The sequence below is a fragment of the Chelon labrosus genome, assembly GCF_963514085.1.
Source record: "Chelon labrosus genome assembly, chromosome: 6".
Classification (NCBI taxonomy): domain Eukaryota; kingdom Metazoa; phylum Chordata; class Actinopteri; order Mugiliformes; family Mugilidae; genus Chelon; species Chelon labrosus.
Window position 1 is genome coordinate 18032201 of NC_140342.1, and position 24470 is coordinate 18056670.

The 24470-nt window shown below is 41.0% G+C and overlaps 1 protein-coding gene across 1 annotated transcript in view; it reads right to left on the bottom strand.

Moving 5' to 3' along the window:
* pde1cb (phosphodiesterase 1C, calmodulin-dependent b) overlaps nt 1-24470 on the bottom strand; it is a gene marked incomplete at its 5' end in the record, with an annotated part of 92782 nt that overhangs the window by 61878 nt on the left and 6434 nt on the right. Inside the window, 2 exons of the mRNA XM_084546662.1 lie at nt 7106-7271; nt 8044-8094. Of these exons, the coding sequence (XP_084402788.1) occupies nt 7106-7271; nt 8044-8094 (217 nt within the window). The remainder of the gene's footprint in view (nt 1-7105; nt 7272-8043; nt 8095-24470) is intronic.

Here is a 24470-nt window from a genome sequence, read left to right on the forward strand (position 1 = left end):
AGATATGAAGGCTTCATTCCAAGCAAATGAAATACTTAGATCCTCCTTAATCCTACAAACGGTTCCTCTAATCGTCTGTGCCATGTCACCTGTATAAAAGGTAGACAAAGCTACAAACTCACACCCCAGCCTGACCTCCTCACGAGTGCACATGCCCCGGCACTGGCACTAAATATAGGATCGTCAATCATCTGCATTTGCTAAGCATTATCTGATCAAGTAAAATATTTAAAATGGAAGTTCATCGCTACTGATGTGGATCTCTTTTAGTCACAGTTGATTGCCTGACAAGCTTCATTGTAGTCAAGACTAATTGGAAGATGATTAGGGTTAAAGAGAAATAATTAGGGCAGCCCACATTCTCCTAGAAAAGAAATAAATATGCGAAACGGCAAGATCGAGAATGCAGCCGAGTTGAGGGAGTTGCGGCATCCAGCCTTTGCACTTGAATACTTATATTACTTTGGCAACTGAGGAATGAGACACCTTCATAAAAAGCGCCGAAGCAATGGGTCATATTTGGACCGCTGGACTCCGAGAGACCACGATACAACAATGTTGAAATATTTGGGATTGCATAGAGGTATTTGGCTTAATTGTCGCCGTGGAATCCGACTGTAAATGTGAGAATAGTTAAGTCTGAAGAAGATATTCTAATGGATGAACAGTCACACCGGACATACAAAATTCAACACCTTGTCAGTTTAAAGGAGAGAGAAAGCTAAAAGTTTTTCTCTAGTGGTGGCTGAGAAGTGGAGAAACAATACGTCTAAATGAGTGATTAAGGATCAGAATGTACTTAAGACGTGTAGCCGACGTTTTATTCAACACAAGGGGCCGAAACTGATTGCGCCCCTTCACGTGACCATAATCAAAATAAGTCTCTGATTAATTACCATTGCAACAAGTGCTCACAAAAAAAGACCCCAATGAATCACGTCCGGCGAAAATGAATTATTCGTACGACTATGACAGAAGGACCCGCTGGAAATTACGCCCTGCTAAGGTATTCTCGTCGCCGCTGTGTTCGGGCTCCCTCAAAGCTCACACATCGAAAACCGAGACATTAGCGGCCCCGGCCATTTGGAGGTGCATGAAAAATTCAAATCTCATTTAAATTTCCAGGCAAGTCGATAAGGACATCTATGCATCAAAATCGCAAGCGCCTTTTGCGGTAATGACCACATCTTGGTGGAGACCATCTATCACCAAACACGATTCCACATCTACACTTCATTCCTCTTTTTATATTGGAAGGGGTACAGATACGAAGATGGGTGGGAGAAATTGAGGGCAACCCGGCTGTAAAACTATATTTATTTGCAGAGTGATGACGGTGGAAAAATACTCTAGAGTAGAAACTTCCTATTACTTCACCCCCTAGACAGATTCCGACGGGTCAAAGGTGACGCAACAGCCGAAGAAAGGAGAGAAGCAATCAACTTTGAGTAGCATAAATACCCTTTATATAAAAACAGAGCTTCACTTATACACCTGTGGTCAGAAAGGTCCAAACGGTGGATGCAGCATTGAATTTGCAGGGTTTTAATATAATGACTATTTTCCAGCTCTTTTGTCAGACCAGATATGTGGCAAACGCTTATCTGTCAGGCACCCAGAGGGGGTCCAGGATTCGGATGCAGGCTGAAATAAATCAAGACTAGATGGAAATTCTGATCAGATCTTCATGGTCCTCAGAGGATGATGCCCACAGACTTTACTGAGCTTAGTTTAATAGCTTGACAATGGGTTAACAACCTTAAATGTACTGTACGCATATCACTGATCCAATTGTTCTGAGACTTTTAATGCGACTCGTGATCCTCTGACGTCCCGTGAAGTATCTTTAAATCTACTTAAAGACAGGTACAAAATGTTGTAGGGTGACTCTCAGCTTGACTACCTGTCATTTCAAATCCAGCCACCTTCAAATTCTAGTTCGTGACGATGCAGGCCAAGCATGGAGCCTGCTAGGCTTTGCATCTATTAAGTGCTGCCTCATATTCGAAGGCTTTACAAATCTAGTCCTGTTATCCTTAATGTAACCTCACAGCAACAGAAATCTAACATACTAACATCTTGTTTGTGAGCAACATATTAAACAATTGCTCCCATTATTACGCAAAGAAACCTTAATCTCTCATTGCATATTCATAGGTCTAGAAAATCTGTCACTGTGTGCCACAGCAAGTATTTTCCATTCACACGGGACAGGCAGAGCACAGCAGGCACTGTAAGCTTATTAGTTGTGCACAACTACAGTCCCAGGAGGGGTCAGCAGGGGTTATCATTAGTGAGAGCTGCTCATGAGGCAACCATATAGGCTAAATAAAGACTGAGTAACCCAAACAGAGAACCAAAAGCAGCTTACAGGTGTAAATACCATCAGAGTTGGGTGTCCATTACAGGTTGGAATTACCATATGGTAAGTATATTTGGAGCTACTTGAGTCTTGGTCAGTAGCGGAAATATCGCTCTGCGTAACACTTTGGTGTCTTGGTCAAGGTCATTTACTATAAATACTCTATAAATTCAGACCTGCAACACAGAAAGTGAATTATTTGAGCCTATTTGGGTAAGTGTGATTAAATTATTGATTAAACATGAAAAATGTGTTTGGTATTTTCAAAGCATTGGGTGCAGTAATCATTAGTAAAGTAACTATTTCAATGGTCAATTTTCATGTAACATTTTCAAAATTGTGTGTGTGACGTGTATAATGAATACACCTTATGTCTGGCATCAGAGAATCTCATGTTCCCGTAACACAGTCGATGAAAGATGGGGATTTTCCGTCCAGGGTCAACCGACAAACACCACAGCAAATTTATGCTGCACACACAAGATACTCTGCTGCCCCCCCAATGTGGCTTCCAGTCTGCAGCTGCTCTGATCCTATTACTAAATGAATCCAACAATAAGATGTGTGCAAAGCAGTGGCAAAGTGGATGTCATGGGTGAACGGATTATAATCCAGTGTGTTTAAAAGCTGCTATTTGGCCAAAGTGAATACACTATTAATAAGTGAGGCTGAATTTTTTCGTGCTTTTACTTTTTTCAGGATTATTTCATCTTAAATATCCTTCATTACAAGTAAAAAGCCATGTATTGACCATGTAACTGAAAAACATCTATAGATTATCACATATAATGTATTTTTTAGGTTAAGAAAAACTGATCAGTAATGTTAACACAAACATACTTTTAACCTTCTTCTAAAACTGTGTATACTTTCTTACATATTGTATTTTACAATGTTTGGTCTTAATTTTAGCTTTGTTAGGACCACAGAAATGTATTTTATTTCTAAATTTAATTTTTTCACCAATCAGGCATAACATTATGACCGGCGAAGTAAATAACATCAACCATCTTGTGACAATTCAATGTTCTGCTGGGAAACTTTTGGACCTGGGATTCATTCGTGTGGATGTTACTTAGACATGTAGCACCCACCTAGACCAGACCAGGCACCCCCACCCCATAGCAATGACACTCCTTGATGGCAGCAGCCATTTCCTGACACAGACACAAAAACGGTTTAGGAACAACTCAAAGGACAAGGTGTTGACCTGGCCTCCAAATTCATTAGATCCCAAACTGATCAAGTATCTTTGGGATGATCCACAGAGGCCCCTCCCCTCAACCCATAGGACCCAAAGCCCCCCCATTAACAACATTGTGTTGCCAGACACCATAGGACACCCTCAGAAGACCCATGTCCATTCTCTGATGAATCACAACTGTTTTTGAGGCACAAGGGAGACCTACACAATATTAGGAAGGTGGTCATAATGTTGTGCCTGAACAGTGTATTTCTGTTCCGTCCATTGTAAATAACAAAAGTTATAGTGGCCATGGTATATAATAGTGTCTAAACGTCGTATCTAAACATTTGTGGCACACAGCAGGGACGCAGCTCTTTAACATCATAACTGGGAGGTCACGCCTCACTCATTTTGATCAATAGCTCTGCCATTTTCCCGCGCGCTCCGGCCAGCGGAGGATCATTAGTCGGCTAGTGAGGCTAGTGATGGAGCTTGTTGCCGCGCAGGAGATGTCAGCGGGGGCCTGCGAACCTGCGACTGCAGCCAAACGAGGAGGTCAGCCTCACAAACTGCGCGCTGCCAAGACGGAGACAGCCGCCCTAATCAGCTGCAAAGTTCACAGCGGCGCACTGAATCCAATTAAGCATCAGATAAATCTCACTCCTGAGTGCCTCAGTTTCAACCATATGTGTGTCGAACTGAGATAAAGTGGACGTGTGGTGATTCTGGTCGTTGTGTGCGTGTAAAAATTGTAATATTTGGTATGCGTACCACTTTTATGATCTGTTTAATCGGCTTTAGATCTATATTTAATATGTTTTTGGTTTGGGGTTCACGTTTTTTGGTAAAATTTGTTTTAAATGAGCTTTAATTAATCTTTACGTACATTCATCAATAACTTATTATGAGTGATTTATTACCATTTTCTTCTGCTCTTTTTGCCTTTGCAATTGTATTATATCTCATTACATTATCAATATCACTACAAGACATGTTGATCATGCAAGTGCTGCTTTATCTTGAATTGGTTATCAAAACAAAAATATAATTAAAACACTGTTACGAGCCTACGGGTGCCCCATTAACGTTATATTCCCGCGGATCATTAGCTACAGATGAATACAACAGCAATTTGTTTCCAATTAAAAAGGGCCATTTCAACTAATGAATAATAATCTCTTCCCAAAACCTTTCACTTTCCCCTCCTCTGGGATCAGAATGAAATAAGCCTAATTGCTTTTTGTGCTTCACTCCTTTTAAAGATGTGGCTTTTCACGGCAGAGTTGTAATTTAAAATGGAAACAACAATCGGTCAATCAGTCAAACTACTGAGCCGGACGAGAGGCGAGCGCTGATCAAAATCATGCTGCGGGTACTCCTGATCGCACACAGCGATTATGTCTGTGTGTGGGCTGAAAAAAATAAAAATCATTTGATGGAACTTGATGAAGAAAGTTAGAAATTGCTACTTATATAAAACAAATGCGATACAATCAGCACGACATTGCAAGTGATGTGATTTAAATAAGACAATAACAAGTTTGCTTTGTGCGATTTCATTCAATAAGAACTAAACAAAAATGACTGGGTTTCACCTTCTGCGTGAGAGCTCTGTATAAACCACTCAATTGTCACTCGGTGCTTTAAAATGCATCCCTAATGAGCAGAAACAACAGCATGACACCAGATGAGTCAGCATGTGTTTATACATTAATAGCTCCACATTGTTTTTGTTTTTTTTCTCCACTGAGTGACTAAGAACACACTCAGTTGTGTTTCCCCAGCAGCTGTAACCCTTAAACTATCTGAACTATCAAGCAGATGCTCAGATATCTGATCTCAACCTGGAAAAAAAGATAAACGAGTGGCTTTGTAAACTCAATGAATCAGCTGGAAAACCATTTCATTATATCCACCTGGACCTCAGCTGACTTCTGCGTTTCATTCAAGTCCAGTTCATGACAGTCAATACCTCCTACGCTCTGGCGTGCTCCCGTCCTGCCCGCTACGCATCACGCGATGCCTCTCCGTTCTCCAATAAAATCTAATTATCATCGCCTGGAGGATAACAGCCAGCTCTGGCCTCTGACGTGACACCGTGGTTACATCATTTTATGGATTACTGCTAGTTCCACGGTCCTTTAATCACCCCGTACCATAATCTTGCCATTTGTCATTCAGTTGTAGATCCCTTCAGGTCCCTGTGGATTTGCCCTCTATTAACCACCGTTAGCTTGTCCGCAGACGTCCCCCGACTTTCCCAGATGAAGATGTAAGAAATGAATAAAACAGTGATTCTGGGACTCAGCTTTTTCTCTTGGCGACATTCAGCAACCATTATTTCACCGGCCAAATATTTGAATAAACCACGTTTATTTATTTTTTTTGTACGTTTACTTACTTACGTATTTAATCCTTCCCTTTGGCCAGTAGACCGTTATGCAAATTCTTCAAGCTGAGCCAAGTGTTATGCAGCGTTTGCCTCATTCTTTGGTAGGGATTAAAGAAAATGTTTACGGCTTAATATATGAAACTGAAATAAGTCAATGTCTTTGGTGGACAAATGAACCTCTTCCTGTTTGGAAGCTTTTAGCTGCCCTGCATGGGCTGTGTTTTTCTTTAAACTCTGGGCTATAGCTTCTAAATAAAGGGACAGGCTGTGTCCACTCAAATGAAACGAAAATCACTTTCTCCTTGTCACCAGCGTACTCTGGAGAGGAAAAAAAAGCATCTGCGTTCAAGGAGAGGCTATGGCCGAGGACAACAGCGGTGTAATTTGAGATAGCGCTGAAAAGAAAACTAGACAAACAACACTCAGATGGGATTTCCACGATCTCACACTGAGCGCCCCATAAATTCTGGATCTCTTTGTAAATAGAAAATCCCAGACCGAATCGTCTCTTGTCATTACTCCTTGTCTATTTTGCATACAATCAAAAGCTTGTTATTGGATACTGCTGGGTGCATTTTTAGTATCCTCTGACAAATGCTCACTTGCGGCCACCTGCGGCATTTGTAAAAGTCTCCGGAGCCATCAAGGTTAATTGGAATCAGGCGTTAAAAGACATTCAATATTCTAAAAGTGACAACAAATTATGTTAATGGTGGTTTGAAGTCCTTGTTATCAAGGTGGAATCAATCATGACCAAGTCCCTTGAGGTCAGTCGCCATACATAGCAATTACCATTGTGTGAGTATGTGTGTGTGTGTATTAAGACTGCAAAATGCCAGACAAGATGTTTTTTTTTTTTTTTTTCAAAGAAATAAGAATGCAGAGGTTTAAATTCAAATTTTGTCAATTTAGTAATTACCCTAATCCAAAATTATGAACCAAAAACCAAACGATGACTCCTGATTGCTTTGCTTCCACCCAGTGTGCTAGTGAAGAAGGCGTATCGACAGAATGCAAATCACTCCTTTGTCCGATAACGAGCTGGACATAGCTGTCGATGTGCCCGACGCTGCTTTCACTTCATGATAATTAACAAAGCCTGAACTTTTCTTTTTTTCTTTTTTTTTCTCGGCGTCATTACTGAGACTGGCTGGCAGCAGCAAACCTGATGGCAGTTTTCTCTGTGGCATCTGGTTCGTCGGCAGCGGGGAGATCATCAGCCAGGATCTCCTCAGGACTTCGTGGGTCATTCAGTGGGAGCTTCTGCTCTTTGCCTTTGATCCCCATCCCTGCCGTGATGGCATTCCACAAAGCGCTCTGGGACTTTGAGCCTGCAAAAACAAACAGATAAATAAATTAACAAAAACCTTTACACTCATTTTGTAGAGCGTCACAAATCAAGCGTTCATTTGTTTTTTTTAGGTGGTAATGAACAATTGCTGCATCTCCACTGGAAGTACATGCTGCTGCAGTTCATGAAACCCCAGTATAAGGGAGCAGGAGAACTGAGGTCTTCTGTAATACTGCCCCCCTGTGGATGAATGCTGTCAGTGGCAATGAACCTGTAAAGGTTGACAAATAATACTACTACTAGTAGTAGTCTTTTCTCTCTGGAACATTTAAAAGCATTTTTAAGTTAACAGAACATTTTTAAATCCCCAAATTAGAATTAAGTCATGTATTATTGTACATATTCATGGGTTTAAATAATATTTTTAATGACAGTGGTGAACATTGTCTCGAATTTTTAGATTTTCCTCTATTTTCCCTCATTTATTTACTTATTTAATAGAAATCTTTTCCCGGTGGAATCGTCTGAGAACCACCTATTATAAGCGAGTGAGATCTCTTCTAAAAATCTAGTTGAAGAGCTTCAACTGGATTTTTTTTCAAGCTTTTCTTTGAACGCCCTTCTTTCGTCTACATTTTACCGGGGCGGTCAGAAATCTCTAGGTGCTCATTATCTCATTAACTCGGGCTAGAACGACCCCTCGGCGCTGTCATCTGAAAGGTGAAATGACTTGAAATGAACGGATTTAGTGAACCGACTAATAATAATAATAATAACGGAGTGGAACTAATGGAGTGTGCAAGTACACTTACGTGCAAAGCTGGCCTGAGGTCTGGCGGAGCTCTCTCCTTCTTCATTTGCCACTGGAGGAAACAAATCAAACCATGTGGTCAGAAAGACATTTAGAACGAAACCTACCATCAAACTAATCGCAGACGATGGATGATTTAGTAGTACAAATAACTTTTAAAAAAAATCTGAAACGTGTATTTCCCACATCCAGATGTTGAACAGAAACAGCATGAGCACACAATGATCATTAACGTAGACATCTGTGGTTAAAGACTATTTATTTCCTTCAAGTTTATCCACATTGTCCCTCGTGTTTATTATAAAACGGTGTCTGTTAATCTTGTCCTTCTTGTCGGCTCTTTGTTCGACATTAAACAAACTGAATTGTGAACCTTTAGCTGCGAAGGAAGCAGAGCAGGCGGGGAAGATTCGGGAAGGCCTTTCACTGCTCCATAAACCCTAGCATTGCCTGTGATTTAAACGATTCTGAAAGCCCTGTAATTGTTGCTGTCACTTCAGAGGCTGGTGCCCTGCTGGAATCTCTGCCCACTGAACAGAGCGCAGAGTGAGGGAACGATTGTGCAGAAGGGTGAAATACTGCAAGTCCACAGCCAGTCAGCAGCAGCAGCAGCAGCAGCAGCAGCGTTAAACTCACTGATTTTAAGCCTGAGTGGAGAGTGACAATTACTGATGAGGCAACGGTCACAGGCGCATCTGTGATTGAAGAACTTCTTGAGCCTGGCTGAGGTACATAATGAGATGAACACCTGCCGTTCCACCGTGATCACAACTCTTAGCTACCGTCCCTTTTTTTGCAGTCACAAACTGTGAGGCCTACACATTGAGATGTAGGTCCTCCTTTGGCCACTAGATGGCACTGTAAAAGTCTGGTTGCTAACAGGCCCCTAGTCATGTGAGTGTGCGGCACACAATTTTAATAAGAACATGCTGCTAATAAACTCCTAAACTTCCCACCACTCATTTAGAAATGAAGAAGCCACTTGTGGTGAAATGTCTTCAAGGAAACTCAACATGACCAGGCTGCCATTATAATGTTTCTTTATTTCTAATATGAGAAAGTTAATTAGGGGTTTAATTTAAGTCATAGTGATGGTTTTGAAAAATGTTTTTGTTTTGCTAAGAGCACATGTAAAGCTGAAACAGAAGTATTTTTAGAGGACACGTTTGCCTTCATTGACCAGTCACTTAAACTCACTCTGGTGTACTCAAGCCCCGGCTCAAAATCACACAAACACCTCAATCACTGGTTGTCGTAGCTCCAGTCTAACGTCATCTTGTTACACGGCAATGATTAAACACGTCAATGTGAGTTTACCATGTTTGGTAAAGCTGGTCTCTATGTTTAGAGAAGAGTTTTTACCCTGTGGTGACAGGAGCCTGATCTCAGCCCATTTCTCAACAATTCTTCCTTTGCAGGCCGAATCAGTCATTTCTATTTTAAAAGACGATTCATAAAGTGTTTACATGCAGTTAGTTTAATTATCAATTAATATTTTATCTAGACCATTTTAAATGCCATTAAAATAAGAAATGTTGTTCCAGGTTGTGCAAAATCCTCCATCTAGCATCTAGCTCGCCATCTAGACCCCTCCAGTGGAGTACTGCAAATACTTTTGCCAAGAGCTTGTTAACATTTGCAACTACTGACATGTTTTTTTTTTTTTTAATATATATATATATATATATATTAAAAAAAAAAAAAACATGTTATATATATATATTTTAGGTGACTAACTTGCCTGATGATCCATTACAAATTCAGAAAGGCCTTATAGCGGCTTACTTACATGTATGACCAAATGTAAGACAACTAAAAAGGGAGGGACATGTATTTTATTTTTGGATTATGAGCATTTATAACGACACATGTAACTGATCTACACTGGATTAATATCATTCATAAATACACCACAAATTAACCATTGGCAAAACCATTTACTAACTTATAAATACTGCTATAACTGGACTTTACAGCAATAAAAAAAGCACAATGCACCAGTTTCTGTGGCCCAACAACGCTTAAGCTGCACTAAAGATGCTGGTCGTCTATCAGAGAGGTTTTATTTGTACATTTATTGCCCAAATGTGTGGCCACAGTGAACCAGTGAGACGCGTCAAAGAATTGCAGGGTTCAGGTTTCCCCAGAGTAACTGACTGCACTCATATAACCTGCACCAGTAAATAAACGTAACTTCGTAGATGTGTAGAAGCCATTCCATCACATTAATGTGGAGCTGAAGACAGACAGCGAAGACTTTTATTGTCCCAATAAAACGCTTAACCTGGCTGCAGGAGCAGCTGCAATAAACAACAAACACGTGATGGAGCGCCTCGATTAACTCTGCACTAACGTCTGCAGCAGCAGATTTAAATGGGGGCGAAGTAAAGTTTTTGGCAACATATAAAAGTGTACAGGAGTTAGACCGAGTCCGAACTGGTGACAGATTGCGCCCCTGCCGACCTCCCCGAGGACCCAGAACCTCTGACCCCCAGCCCACAGCGGGGCTAAATCCAGGACATCACCATGCCAGGACTCCCAGAAGGATGACGCCAACATCATAAGATAGAAAGTGACCTTCCACCACATCCTGCAGATATCGGAGATGAAAGCACAGACTGATAAACAACATTTATCCAATTGGACCACCACATCCTCCCAGCTGCTTTCTAAATTAAGACAAATTCATGTTATTTAAATTCTGTTAGTTCTTCGTCCCGACCATGCGGTGACAAAATGCTTTCATATCCTGCTACTGTAATAAGCATCGCCTGCTTTCTTCCGCCAACCTTTAATTCATGTTTTACAACCTTTGGTTCAGTTTGATGTATTTCTTTAATTATTTCCTTCATTTTTTCAGCCTGCAGTTCTACATTCATGGTTTTTGTTTTGAAATTAACATTTCATTTTGTTAAATCGTGCTCTGGTGGAGGACACAAACATCTGAGGTGTTAAGATACATGTGATATTGAAGATGTATGTGTACTTTTCTCTGACTAACAGAGAATACAAGGCCTTCGTCATTTATCCTGTTTGATTTATATAATATTGCTTGATTTAGGCTTGTAGCGTTAATCCGATTATCCTCAGATATGTTGGAAGATAAATGAGGTTTGATGTAAAAGTCAGGGTTTTCAGACTTAAAGAGACTCACAGGGCTACAATTAACGACACAGTGAAATAAAATACACTTTATTCTAATACTGTGTTGCCCGTCTTGTTTCTCTCCGAGATAAAGCAATTCCCTCTTTTTTTTCCCCCCACTTATCATCTAAATCCATTCTTGACTATAAGCAAACAAGTTAGAAGAGACTCTTCAAACTTATAGCGTCTTCCTCACAATCTAAAAATAAGGGTTTAAGACAGGTGTACACTCTGATCCAATCATACAGTACATGAAGAATTTTATTTAAACCCTTTCTCTTAGGTAGTTTTGCATATTTCACTAAACTGATCTTCCCCCAAGACACCTATCAGAATATAAAGTTGACAATTTTCCACAAGACATAGATACAAGAAGTGAATAACATTGACCATCTTGTGACAATTCAATGTTCTGTTGGGAAACTTTTGGACCTGGCATTCGTGTGGATGTTACTTAGACATGTAGCACCCACCTAGACCAGACCAGGCACCCCCAACTCATAGCAATGACACTCCTTGATGGCAGCAACCATCCCCCAGGATGCAGCCTGACACAGACACACACACAAAAACGGTTCAACTCAAAAAAACAGTACAAGGTGTTGACCTGGCCTCCAAATTTACTAGATCCCAAACTGATCAAGTGTCTGTGGGATGATCCATAGAGGCCCCTCAACCTATAGGACCCAAAGACCCACACTAACAACATCCTGTTACCAGACACCACAGGACACCCTCAGAAGACCCATGTCCATTCTCTGATGAGCCACAACTGTTTTGGAGGCACAAGGGAGACCTACACAATATTAGGACATAGGACATGGTCATAATGTTATGCCTGATCCGTGTAGTTCATGTGACAAATCGTTTTATGAGCACACCACTCACAGAGCAGCCAAACCTTCACTGTGAACCAGCTTTAACAAAAGTGAGCCGACTGTAATTTGACTTGAATAAATTCTAATTGGAAAACCAAAAACTTGAAGTGTTTAATCAACTCAGAGATTAGGATTCATGGATTGCTACAGCACCCTCTTGGAACAGTCCCTGCATATTGCTGTAGCCGCTACTGATAACAAAAAAAAAAAAAAAAAAAAAAAAACACTGTAGCCTGGAGCATCATCCATGTAGCTGAACCAATATGTTCATTTTTTTTCTCCATACAGGCCGAGAGGATCTAACACAAAGACGGTGTGAAATCTAGTGATTGAGTTAGGAGAAATGTAGGATCCTCTGACCATGTATGTCACGAGAAATAAAAGGACATTCAGAAGAAAAAGCGCAATATGTTCTCACCATGGAAACAGAGTATAAAGTCTGTGTGTAACTTCACCACTGTGCCCACTAATGTTTGATTCTGTGCCCTTCTGCTTTTAGCTGCTTTCTGCCTCCGTGCCAAACAAGAGAGAGACACAAATAAAGCAAGAAACAGAGAAAGAGAGTGTAAAGGTAATGAGCGAGGTTACACTAGAAAATAAGAGGTGTGTGTGCGTGTGTCATGTCATCTGGTCACATCAGAAATCAAAGGTGTGTATAGTCGCTGTGTCCTGAATGGCCACTCTGAAAGGCAGAGACAAGAGGCCGCCATTATAGAGATGAGGAATATTGTGTAAATATGGAGATACAGGAGTTAACATTCAAACACTCTCATCTGGAGAGACATTCACTGAGTTGTCCTTGGGTGTCCACAATGAAATGAAAAAAAAGAAAAAAAAGAGAGCTAGACGTCATAGAAATTGGCACACACAAACTCATCAATGCGGCATCTGAACGATGAGCAGGAGGTCTCTGAAGCTATCAGACTGTCCAGCATGATGCCCTGGACCGTATATGAAGACGGACAAAACCTGCCTGACACCCTGATTTACTCAAAAATGGTCAAAGAAGTGGAGCGAGTGTGAGGAGTTGAAGCAGATGGGTGATGACAGTTAGAAATCTGCAGTGGCACCCACCTCTTACTCGAAGCAGCCACGGCCTAAAAAATGCAAAACGTTAAGCACTGATAGAATAATCTTTGAATCCCGTATTGTCACGACGGAGAAAGCAGCTACAGAGACCAAAGCAGCCTGTAAACATGTTTATTTGTTTGCTTTATCGTTGTGCATTTAAAACATGGAGGTCTATCGACTCGCTTTTGGAGCCAGCCTCAAGTTTCTATTTGAAGAATTGCAGTTTTTGGCACTTTTATTTCAGCCTTGCAGGTTGTCGCTCGTCCAGACTCGAGCACCATTAAAATAACCCGTCAATAATTTAATAAAGGCTACTTTAACACTGCATAGCAACAAAAGTGGCTTCACAGAAATCAGTTTCTGGCAACTTAACCTTGGTTTCAGTCTGATATTTGGGACAAGGAGTGAGTGCTGGAAATGCAAGGACATGTGTTATGTAATATCACAAACTATAGTTTGGTAGTTTACCTTTAATATGTTAATTTTACACTGATAATAATGGTTTATATAAAGAAACTGCTGCTTTCTTTTTGGTCAGAAGGATTTCCTATAATCCCCATTGTCTTAGGTGTAAACGTGACGTACATATATCTTATTATACTCAAGTAAATGCATAACCTTTTATATAAAATCCTAGGAGACGGCTTTCAAATAAATCTGCATATATTTTATGGGCCATTCATGACTCAGATGGATTCTCTGGATAAGAGTTGGTACACTCTACTGTTAAATTTTTCAAAGTTTGGTTTCATGCAAGTTCTTTTTTTGCAGAAAACATCTAGAAATGCATATTTTGCACGTCACGATTTTAGAAAGACGTTATTGGGAGAACAATTCTCTAGGAAATGATTGAGAATCACATGTCAGGGGTCTATAGTCTTCCCAACCGATACCAAGAAAAAACAGACAAAAGAGCTCGTCAGTAATTACAAGCGTTGTTTTCAGCTGAACCGTGCTTTGTTAAATACATTTCTTTCGGGTGCCAGTTTGAACAAAGACGCAAATTCAGACAAACTCAAAAGGACGCGGTAAAAATAGAACAGGAAAGAGTCGAACGGACTGAACAAAACAGCAACTCGGAAAAAAACACGTCTGCGTAGAAACAAGAGCCCGGATGCTCTGAACCCCTTTCATATGAGCTGACAAGTTAAAATCATCTTTTATCCCCGTGAGCTTTGTGACATCAACAGACACATAACAAAGCTAATAAGCCTAACATATGACAAAACACCTCGAGTTGGAATCTGAGCCGAGGCTGCCGGCTACAGTTGAGGTGAGGAGTTTAATAAAGAAGAGAACACAAGGAGTCCAGTCAGGCAATGAGGTACCAGCGCTTAGGAGTCACGCTTCAGAGGAGGTGATTGGTAAAATGCTGTGCAGGCTGAAACCCTGGCCCAGTGAGCAATTGATTGTGACACTAGCAGGTTACCACGACAACTGCCATGCTTGTGGGTAGTATAGTGATATAGGACACGTGTGACTGAGGCAGGTCTTTTTAAATCGTAAAGGGAAACGGCCGGGTGAGCGGAAAATCCAAAGTCTATTTTCTGTGGGATCGTAAAATCGTTAGGGCAGCTTTTAGTGATTTAAACAGATCTGGAAATCGTTTCAGACACATCTACCTGTGTTAAGTGTATTGTTCCGGTGTAAACACTAAAACTTTCCTCCTTTCTATCCGTGAAATAACATCGCCTAGATGTGCAAACACCAAGTATCAACTGGCATTATTACCACCCTAAGTTCAATTATATATTTATTATTGAAATATGTCGAAACCTGCTTCTAAAAAAAAAAAAAAAAAAAAAGGTTAACAACTATTTTATGTTTATAATGTACACAGTGCATCTGGCTTGCAAGGCATTAATTATGTAAACACTTCCTGTTACACTCCACTGTAACACCTTAATTTCCCCACAGGGATAAATAAAGTCCTATTTTATCTTATCTCTTATGTACTTCAACTGATATCTCCTCCAAATAAACACCTAAAGGGAAACATTTTAATGAATGTTAGTTATAATTATATGGTTACTCTATTCTGTTTAATAAGTTTAATAAGTTGTTAAGAAAGTGCTTCGTGATCATGCTGGATATCTACACTGATACAGACTGGCTAATGTGTTAGGAACAAAATGATGCCACACTGTTTGATGGAAATTGAAAATTATCATCCCACAGAGGGCTGAAAATCAAAGTGAAAAATCATTCGGCAGGCTAGTCCATTTAACTGATATTTCATTGCAGCAACTCATAGGGGTACTCAGCAGTTTGTACAGCCCCCGTGTGCTTGTATGCATGCCTGACCACGTAGGGGCATCCTCCTGATGAGACAACAGATGGTGTCCTGGGGTCTTTCCTCCCAGATCTCGACCGGACAATCGCTGACCCAACACCAAACACTCATACTGAAAGATGTTACAAGTTCTCCACATCTGCCACATGTGTTCAGGGCGAACGCGCTCTCATCTGTGAAAAGCAGAAGTCGCCAGTGGCGGACCTGCCAATTCTGGCGTTCTACGGCAAATGCCAATCGAGCTCCGGCGAGCACAGAGGACGTCAGGCCCTCACGCCACCCTCATGAGGTCTGTTTTCTGATTGTTTCGTCAGAGACATTCACACCAGTGGAACTGCTGGAGGTCATTATGTAGGGCAGATACTGGTCCTGATGATGGGTTGAGGACCTTCTACCGCCTTGTCCAGCTGATTAGAGCAGCTGACTGTCTCCTGGAATCTCCTCCATGCTCTTGACACTGCACTGGGAGACACAGCAAACCTTCTGGCTATGGATCCTGGAGGAGTTGGACTTCCTGTGCAACCGCTGTAGGGTCCAGTAATGACACCGACTAGCCAAATGCAAAACTAATGGGAAACAATCAGAAAAGATGAGGAGGGAAAAAATGTCATTCACCTCCACCTGTAAAACCGTTTCTGTTTTTGGGGCTGTCCCATTGTTTCTCCTCTAATTTCAGCTGAAACTGATTAACATCCAGGGCCACTATTCACCGCAATTGTTTACATTTGACACACTGATATACGTCACGCCTTTCTGGTTGAAAAAAAAAGTAAAAAGAAAAAGAAAGACATTGTCTTCAGGGTAAACAATAACTATCCATGTGTGCTTACTGGGTTTTCAAGCATAACTGAACAGGTATCCACTGATGAAACGTGCACGCTTTTCGGCTTCTTGTGATGTCTGGGTTTGGTGTTTACAGTCAACTGTGGCAAACCCCTGCCATGACAGCACCGATAGGGGTGTGGCAAAAAAAATAAAAAGTGCTGCAACAGCTTTCTGCTTTACCAGAGTGTGTTAATCACACTGGAAAATCTATGTCCTAAAGCTAGTATTACAAGTCATCTGTGGTTTCTATAAATGTGAGCTTTACAGTAAAAGTTTCAAGCAAACTTTCTAATTTCAATTACTTCAAGAATGAGCATGACTAACAGCGCAATTTTGTTTACCATCACAACTTTCTCACTTAACACTAGTGTGTACAAAACAAAGCTGCTACCAGTTCTGAGAACACGAAATCTTCCAAATGTCAGCACAGATCGCTCTCTCTTTTCTGCACTCATTCCTGGAAGCTGTTTCACAAGTGTTGCAGAAAAAAGAAAAAAAAAAAGCCAAGTGGCACATAAGTTCCTCAACACTCTGGTTGTCAAGACAATAAAATGAATTCCTGATGACGTAAGCTTTAGTCTGAAGCCCCCTTCCTTGTTTCCATGGTGTAGTTGCTTCACAGAGGCGAGCACCAACTTCAGCAGCTCGGACTAATGCGCCGAGTTGTGCAGAGAAGCTGAAATGTGATGATGTGTTTAACGATGTAACGATGTCACTGTGTTTGCGCCACATTGCACTGTCTCACACACACACACACACGTGTATTCTGCTCTTCTCTCACACACACTTTCATGCCTCCGGCTCACCTCTCCAGATGCTTACTGCTCAGATTCTTACCTATGGTGATGTTGAAACCATCAATGCTGAAGGTGGCACTCCGACCCTTCCTAAAGCGATGTTTTTTAGAGTTAGCTTCCATGGCTCTGGCACCCTCCGGTCGCCCTTGTGCCTTTTAATCTCGCTTCGGTGCCTCTTGTCAGTTGCAGTGCGCTGTTGTTTCAGTTTAGTCTGGGTAACTCTCCTCTTGGAGAGAAAGAAAAAAAAAAAAAAATGTAGTCCTCTGACTCCGGTTAATCTGACTCCACTGGAGAACTGTCAAAGACTCACCACTTCTGGTTAACCGCACCGAGCTGGAGAATTTTCTCTCAAGTCCTCCTCCACCCCCTGGCTTTGCTGCACATGTCTTTTCTCTCCCTCTTTCCGTTACTCACACCTCAACAAGCTCATTTCAAGGAGCTTATGGCTCTTGATTTGTTTTTCTTCGCTCTATGTTCCTCCACCCCTCCCTCCCTCCCACCCTCCCACCCTCCCCACTCTCTCTCTCTCTCTCTCTCTCTCTCCTCGTCTCTCTTCCCCAAGAGGTACAGTAGGTGTGTGTGGTGGGTGGCGGCGGTGGTAGTGGTGGTGGTGGTGGTAGTGGTTATGAGTAGAGGGCATCTCTAGAGGGGTTTAAACAAACGTGACTCCTCCTACTGTCAAGAATTTACAGAAACGGCATGGTAAGCTCAGAGTTGGACTCCTGCAGTCTATTCCAGTTTTGTTCACACACACACTCAAACAGTGTAAAGTGAACTAAAATCACGTGGATGAGCACGAACAGGAAAGAAGGAAAAGGTGGAAAGTGACATAGGCGCAGAGTGATTGTGTGTGCTTAGTCAAAGCTAGCCATTAAATCAACGCCACTGCTTTTCATTTTACAGGAGTTATTTTCTCAGGTGCAGAAGGATGAAGGTCATTCAGAGCATGTCACATACTGTCGCTTTGAAAAGAAAAGAGAAAAAACCTATCATTATTATTATTATTCCTTTTAAAAGGCAGTTGATTAACTGACACTGGAGCAAGGACACCGCTTTCTTTATTACTTTGAGTGAAAAATCTCTCCTTTGTGCCGGTTTGAGCTACCTTTAATTTTACAAACACACATCTCATCACGTACCCACGAATACACACACACACAGAGACACACAACTGCACAGACCAGATCAACAAAGGATAAAAAGCTCCCCATATTAGCACCATCTGACATTTAGCTGTGGAATTTTTTCGTGTTTCATTTCCCCCCTGATTAGTGCCTGTGAGTGCTCTTATAAAAAAGGCTTCAGCCTTGTTCTCACACCTTCTTCCCAACTGATGTGCCTATAATAGCATATGCACAGATTAGAAGACATGATGTATTTTAACCTGAAATTCATTCTTAATTTAAGTACATCTACTTGCGTCTTGTTTGTACTGCTCATGAGTACTACTGTTGTAGCTGTAAACTCTTTATTTGCTCTTCATGCAGAATGATTTAAGCTAATATTGAATTAAGTGTGTCGTTTACATTTACTCCTTTCCTTCTCGTTTCTCTCACATTGCCACTGTTCTTATAACAGCCACATTCAATGTAATATATTCTAAGCAATGCAAAAGCAAAGGGTGGGGATTAAGAAGCATTACTACATCCCCACATTAATTAATAGAGTTAATAAACAACTCTGCCTAATATGTATTTATACTGTTTTTCCAATTAGTTTTAAGTACAACATAATCGCTGTTGGATTGCTTTTTGACTTTAATGTATGCATCGCCACATTCATGAACTTCAGCAGAGTTGCCAGGAGGTGGTCGGGGTAGATGACGGGCGCGCCAGATTGTCACAGCAGATGGGGGTTCGCACCTGTGGTTAAAGTCAGGGGAAATGCCCTGGTTTTGGTTGCATTAAAGCATCTGGTGTCTCAAGTCCCTGACTGTAAAGCTGTAGTATAGCTTAAACTGAAATTTGTCTCTAAACACACTGCATATGTTGGCCACGTATTACTAAATACATACACAAACAATTTGAAACCTCCGTTAATGTCAGCAGCATCCTTAGGGAGGCACACTTTTAGTGATATGTACAGTGCCACCTAACCTGTTTTGTTAACACAGTCAGTTCTGTTTAGCTGGGCCTCAGTCAATATCTGGAACCAACAAACAACCAAACTTAAACTACGTCAGGCAAATTCGGTGTGTTTAGTTTGTGGTGCGACACATGATTTTACGACAGCTGATATTACTTAAACGTAAACCTACTGAATATAAAATCTGTCCAGGAAGCAATCTCATAAATGATGTGGATAAGCTATGAATATATGAATGCAAATTATTAATCAAGATACTCCTCCGTTATTATTATTCTCCAGAATGGTAAAGGGAGGTTGAAGCAGTCCCGTTTCTACTTTTGGAGTCAAGTTACCAAAGTATTAAGGGGTGTACTGTGCACACAGGAAGAGACCAGATGCTGGGATGTGGGAACAAGAGACAATGGAGTCTCCATGAGATCTGCTGAGCTGTAGGCAAAAAAAATCCTTTGGCGATGCAAAGTGGGCTGTGCCAATATGAACATATCTGAACTTTAAGTGTTTAAAGCACAAACCACTGACACGGGTGACTGACATATGACAGAACGCTGCTTTACCAGAAGGAAATGCCGGCCACGACTTTGCCTCCACATTCACCATGCTGATAGCGGGCTTGGAGTGTCGGGTCAACCCAGATGGCGCGGTGGCATCATTAATGGTAAATTCTTCTCAAAAACGGAACGGAGATCCGCACACCAGCTATCTTTTTATCTTCTGCTTGGGAAATATATATACAAGAGGTTACCTAGGCAACCAGAGCATGACACATCCACTAGTGACCAGCTGTCAGCTACAAACCGATGGGCGATGAGGAAATTGTTTTACATGTGGATGGCGTTATTAGTACTAACTTTTTCTCGCAGCAGTCTCGTCCAACCACAGGAGACGACTGTAGTAGTATGAGACACCTGTAAAGGCTCCGCCTTCTGTGGACACGCCCACAACATTACAGAGCAGTCAATCATGAATTTCAGACTTAATTTGACGTTTTCAGAACACATATTTAACACAACCGTCAGCAAGTACAATGATGTGATCACTGCACGTATTCTTACGTCTTAATAATGTCGCTGATACAGGATTATTGAATTACAGAATACTAGCTAAATACATTAAAAGTTTTCTCATTATGTTGAGAGTGTAATCAGTTTACAGTTACTTCTCCTTTGAAAACTGTTGTTGCCATTTCTGCAACTTCTACACAGACGGGGTTTGTAATAAATGCAACTAGATGTAAAAAGAAACATCATCAAACTTCATCTCAACGTAAAAACCAGGAAATGGTCAAAGAAGGACATACATAACAATACCGTCGACAGTAATTAACCCATAAAAAAGCAGATTGATCACGATCAGGATCTAATTATAACGGAGCCGGTTTGACTCACTCAGTAGAGTTCCAGCGGACACATTATACTCTTGTTAGATAATTACACTGCGTCTCATTTCGTTTGCGAGCTACAGTAAGGGCTCTTTATGTTCTCCTTCTTCCGTCACCCTGCTCTCCCAGCCTCAGATCCATTCTGCATGTAGCAATTGGCGAGGATCCTAATTTTACAACAGTCTCGTGGCAGCTTTTATATCAATCAGGGAAGGTCCTGGGAATATTGTGCTGTACTGTCATTCTTTACTTTTGTCTGAAGCACGCATAACTGTTTATTTGAAATCCTCAGCCTGGTTACAATTATTTTTTTAAGCGTTTGTTTGTAGATTAAAATATGACTAGCCTGTTGAGAGCACAGTTACGTCAGCAGGATTAACGATATTATCATATTACTGCAGAGTCCTGTCAACAATATTAAATACATCCCTGATTAATGAGTCTAAAACAATGTGAGTAATTGAGAGGCAGAAAGGTGCCAAAGGTTAAGATTTTCTCGGAGAGTGCGCTTCGTGAAAGCAGGTGTATATCATCGTTGTCAAAGCGCACTGCTGTGTGTTCAGAGCCTCCCGTCTAATGCATTTGGGGATTACAGCAGTTAGAGTGGAGGTTACATAACACACTTAACGGAGGGAGTGTGCGCCTGCTTTTATTTTTATGATGCTTTAGGAGGCTTCATGATGTTCTACAACTTTAAGTGTTACCCTACAAAAGCTGCAGTGCAGGCTTTTAATAGAACATTCTGCTAAAAGCATTGTTAGGCCTTGTTGGTCAGGTCAGCGCTGTAAAATTATTTTTAAATAAAAGTAAAAGGCCAGAGCATGCATTCAGCAGTTGTTCTGATCAACAGCACAACAATGGAGAGGACTAAAGTATGTGTTGGATCATCTAACAGCATTTGAGACGTCCTCCCTCCTCTCATACAAACACACATTGACCCTGACGTCATTCATTTTCTTGATTAATCCGATGTTGTGTCTATAAAATCTCAGAAAATACCAAACCTATTCAGAATCCCATTGTGTAAGGAAAACATTTAACATCAAATCCAGACATGTAAAAGGTCAAAGTACAATTTGCGTTCTTTCTCAGGCTGATTGAAAGTGTGCGTTATAATCTCAGTTTAAGTGATCACCGCCTTTAGTACCTCTCTACGACTACAGGCTTCTTTCTCTGTCTTCTAATGTGACCACCAGACAGAGTTGGAAACATTTTTCCGTATGGATGAAACCATCTATGGTACAGAAACTTTTAAACGCAACATATTTGACCCTCTGACCTCTCTGTAAAGTCAGTGTAAATCGATAATACATTTGTGATAGCCAGCCAGCAAGCCAAACAGTAGCCTGTAATAAGTGTAGTGACTCCATGGGAGTAAACTGCTGTTAATGCGTTCTAGTTTTTACACTTTTATAGTGGTAGTGCAGCACTGAGGTGGTTTTCTGCCAGCCACAAAAAATCCTCAGCACAAAAATGATGAAAAACAGATTATTAGTCTAAAGGTGCTATTCAGCACAACATTAGTATCAGTCTTCACATGGAAACTTAAAGGGGAATTACCATTTTTTACAACCTGGACATTATTTCTGGCATAAAATACGATTGTTTACGCACCCATATAACTTTGGTGTCATTTGGAGTCATTCGGACAATATTTAGATCCAACGGAGCACCGAGTATATCCATATAGTGGGAGCGATCAGGGCACCGAAACACCGCCTCTAAACAACACATTATCTGCTGCGAATCTCATTCATTTCACTAATATTTCTTATGATACGCTAGTGCTATTCCCCGTTGAGTCCGGAGTTACCTGTTATCATCATCCGGGGTCTGTAGATTGACCTACTAACCTCTGACCTGGATGATGTCATCTCTGAGCGCCACTCGCCCCCGCGCCGCTTCTTTACCTGTAATTTGCTACTGCTAGTTTTTTGCAACACGGTTGAATATTTTTCCGATTCTGAGGTTGTGGACGACGACTTTGTTTATGATGGACGTCCTTACCGTTTTGAGCCAGAGTATATGGATGAGGAGCTCGTTGAAAGGAGGATGCGGAGGCAGAGAGAGGAACAGCTGGCCAAAGAACAACAAACTGCTGCACGTCCGCGAATAGATAACAGGTAACTCCGGACTCAACAGGGAATAGCACTAGCGTATCATAACAAAATATTGGGCGAGTTATATGGGCGAGTAAACGATCGTATTTTACGCCAGAAATAAGGTCCAGGTTGTAAAAAACGGTAATCCTCTTTTACTGCTCACAGGTTGACTATTGCACTACTGTACTCATATAGTACACTAGGCAAATACAAAAATGATGCCAGGCAAATCTCATTCGTTTTGTTGACAAAATCTAGTCCCTATGTAAATGAATGGGGAAGGACTCATAAGTGCAAGTTCAATAGTTACTGTGCCATTAAAACTGCATGCAGAGAATCACCAGTCAAATCTGAGCTTTTTAAAAATAAGAAAAAAAACAAAACAAACACCTACAATTTTTGCCCCAAGATACGGCCCACTTCAAGTTGAAGTACAGATAATGTCTGTATCTGCTTTGCTTTTGCTTGAGATTTCCTGGTTTGGCAGTTACACAGCAAACAGTTCGCTTTTCTTAACCTCTGACAGTTACCATAGAATAGCAAGCTTTGTAAGCGCGTAACTGATAAACACAGCTATAATATAAAGAGCACCTATGGATAATGCTCCACCAAGGGCATTTCAGTAGATAAAAGGTGTTTTATGAGCATTTGGTCGTCACGGCTCTGACACAATAATGGTTATAAGGATGCTTTGTGTTGATTAAGTGGTTAACCACAGATATTCAACTCAGTTTTATTTATATAGCATCAATAATAATACAAATTGTCTCGAGAGACTTTACAAAACCTGATCGGAAACCCCGAGAGAAAGCAGGATGGCGTAGGTGGTAAGAACAACACCCTTTTATTGGGAAGAAACCTTGAGCAGAACCCAGCTTATATGGAGGGACACATCTGCTTGAGGCCGGCCAAGTAGAGACAGAAAAACAGAGAGAAGAGAGCAGCAGGAGGAACGCGATAAACACACATCTGATTAAAGCCTACATCTAATCATGAGACAAATATAAGATACAGCTGATGCATGTTACATGAGAGCTTGACAAAGAATATAAATAAAACCGTTAGTGACGGCAGTAGTTCTATTACAGGTGAGATACCAAGAACATGACATGATTTTCTTTTCGTTCCTGTCAAGCAAAATAATCTATATATAGCCCCAGAGTATAGTGGTTTTAGTGCCACAGCACATTTCCAAAGGAGCGTGTTCTACAACAGCTGCTTGAAGAGGTGTATCCTCTACCCATACGTTTATTGAACCCTTGTCAAGACCCATTTTCTTCAAGGGTCATTACTGGGGCAACGTGGCTGTCACTAGGCAACGGGAAGTGCTTTCCGACATATACTGCATAGGGCCTACATCTCACCGAGGATGACAAGGGGTTAATATGGCACTCATTAGGTGGGTTTTACGGTTTCGATCTGTATTGTAAAGTAATTTTATTGAGTCTTTCCCTGGGTCTGTTTTCTTCACCTGTGTCAGTGCTTGGTGGAATAACGGCATAGAAACTGAACTCAATTCAGATTTGATGGGATGTTTGTGAAAGTTATAATATCAGTATTTTTAATTTTTGTTTTTTTGTAATAAACCAATATTAAAGTGGATTGTTTGGCACAAAACCACAGCTGCTTGTTTCTACTGATGTCCATTGAGGATAAACTATCGCTCAACCTTTGATCTGGCCATCAAACACTGGGACACACCATCACCAAACAGACATTAATTAGTGGTGAGGATAAAAAGGAAATGAGGACTAACTGTGGTTTAGAAACGGTGTGTTGCACCGAATTCATCCGAACCCTTAAAACATCCCGTTTTTATTTGTGGCGGATTTACAGCCCATCAAAAACTAGG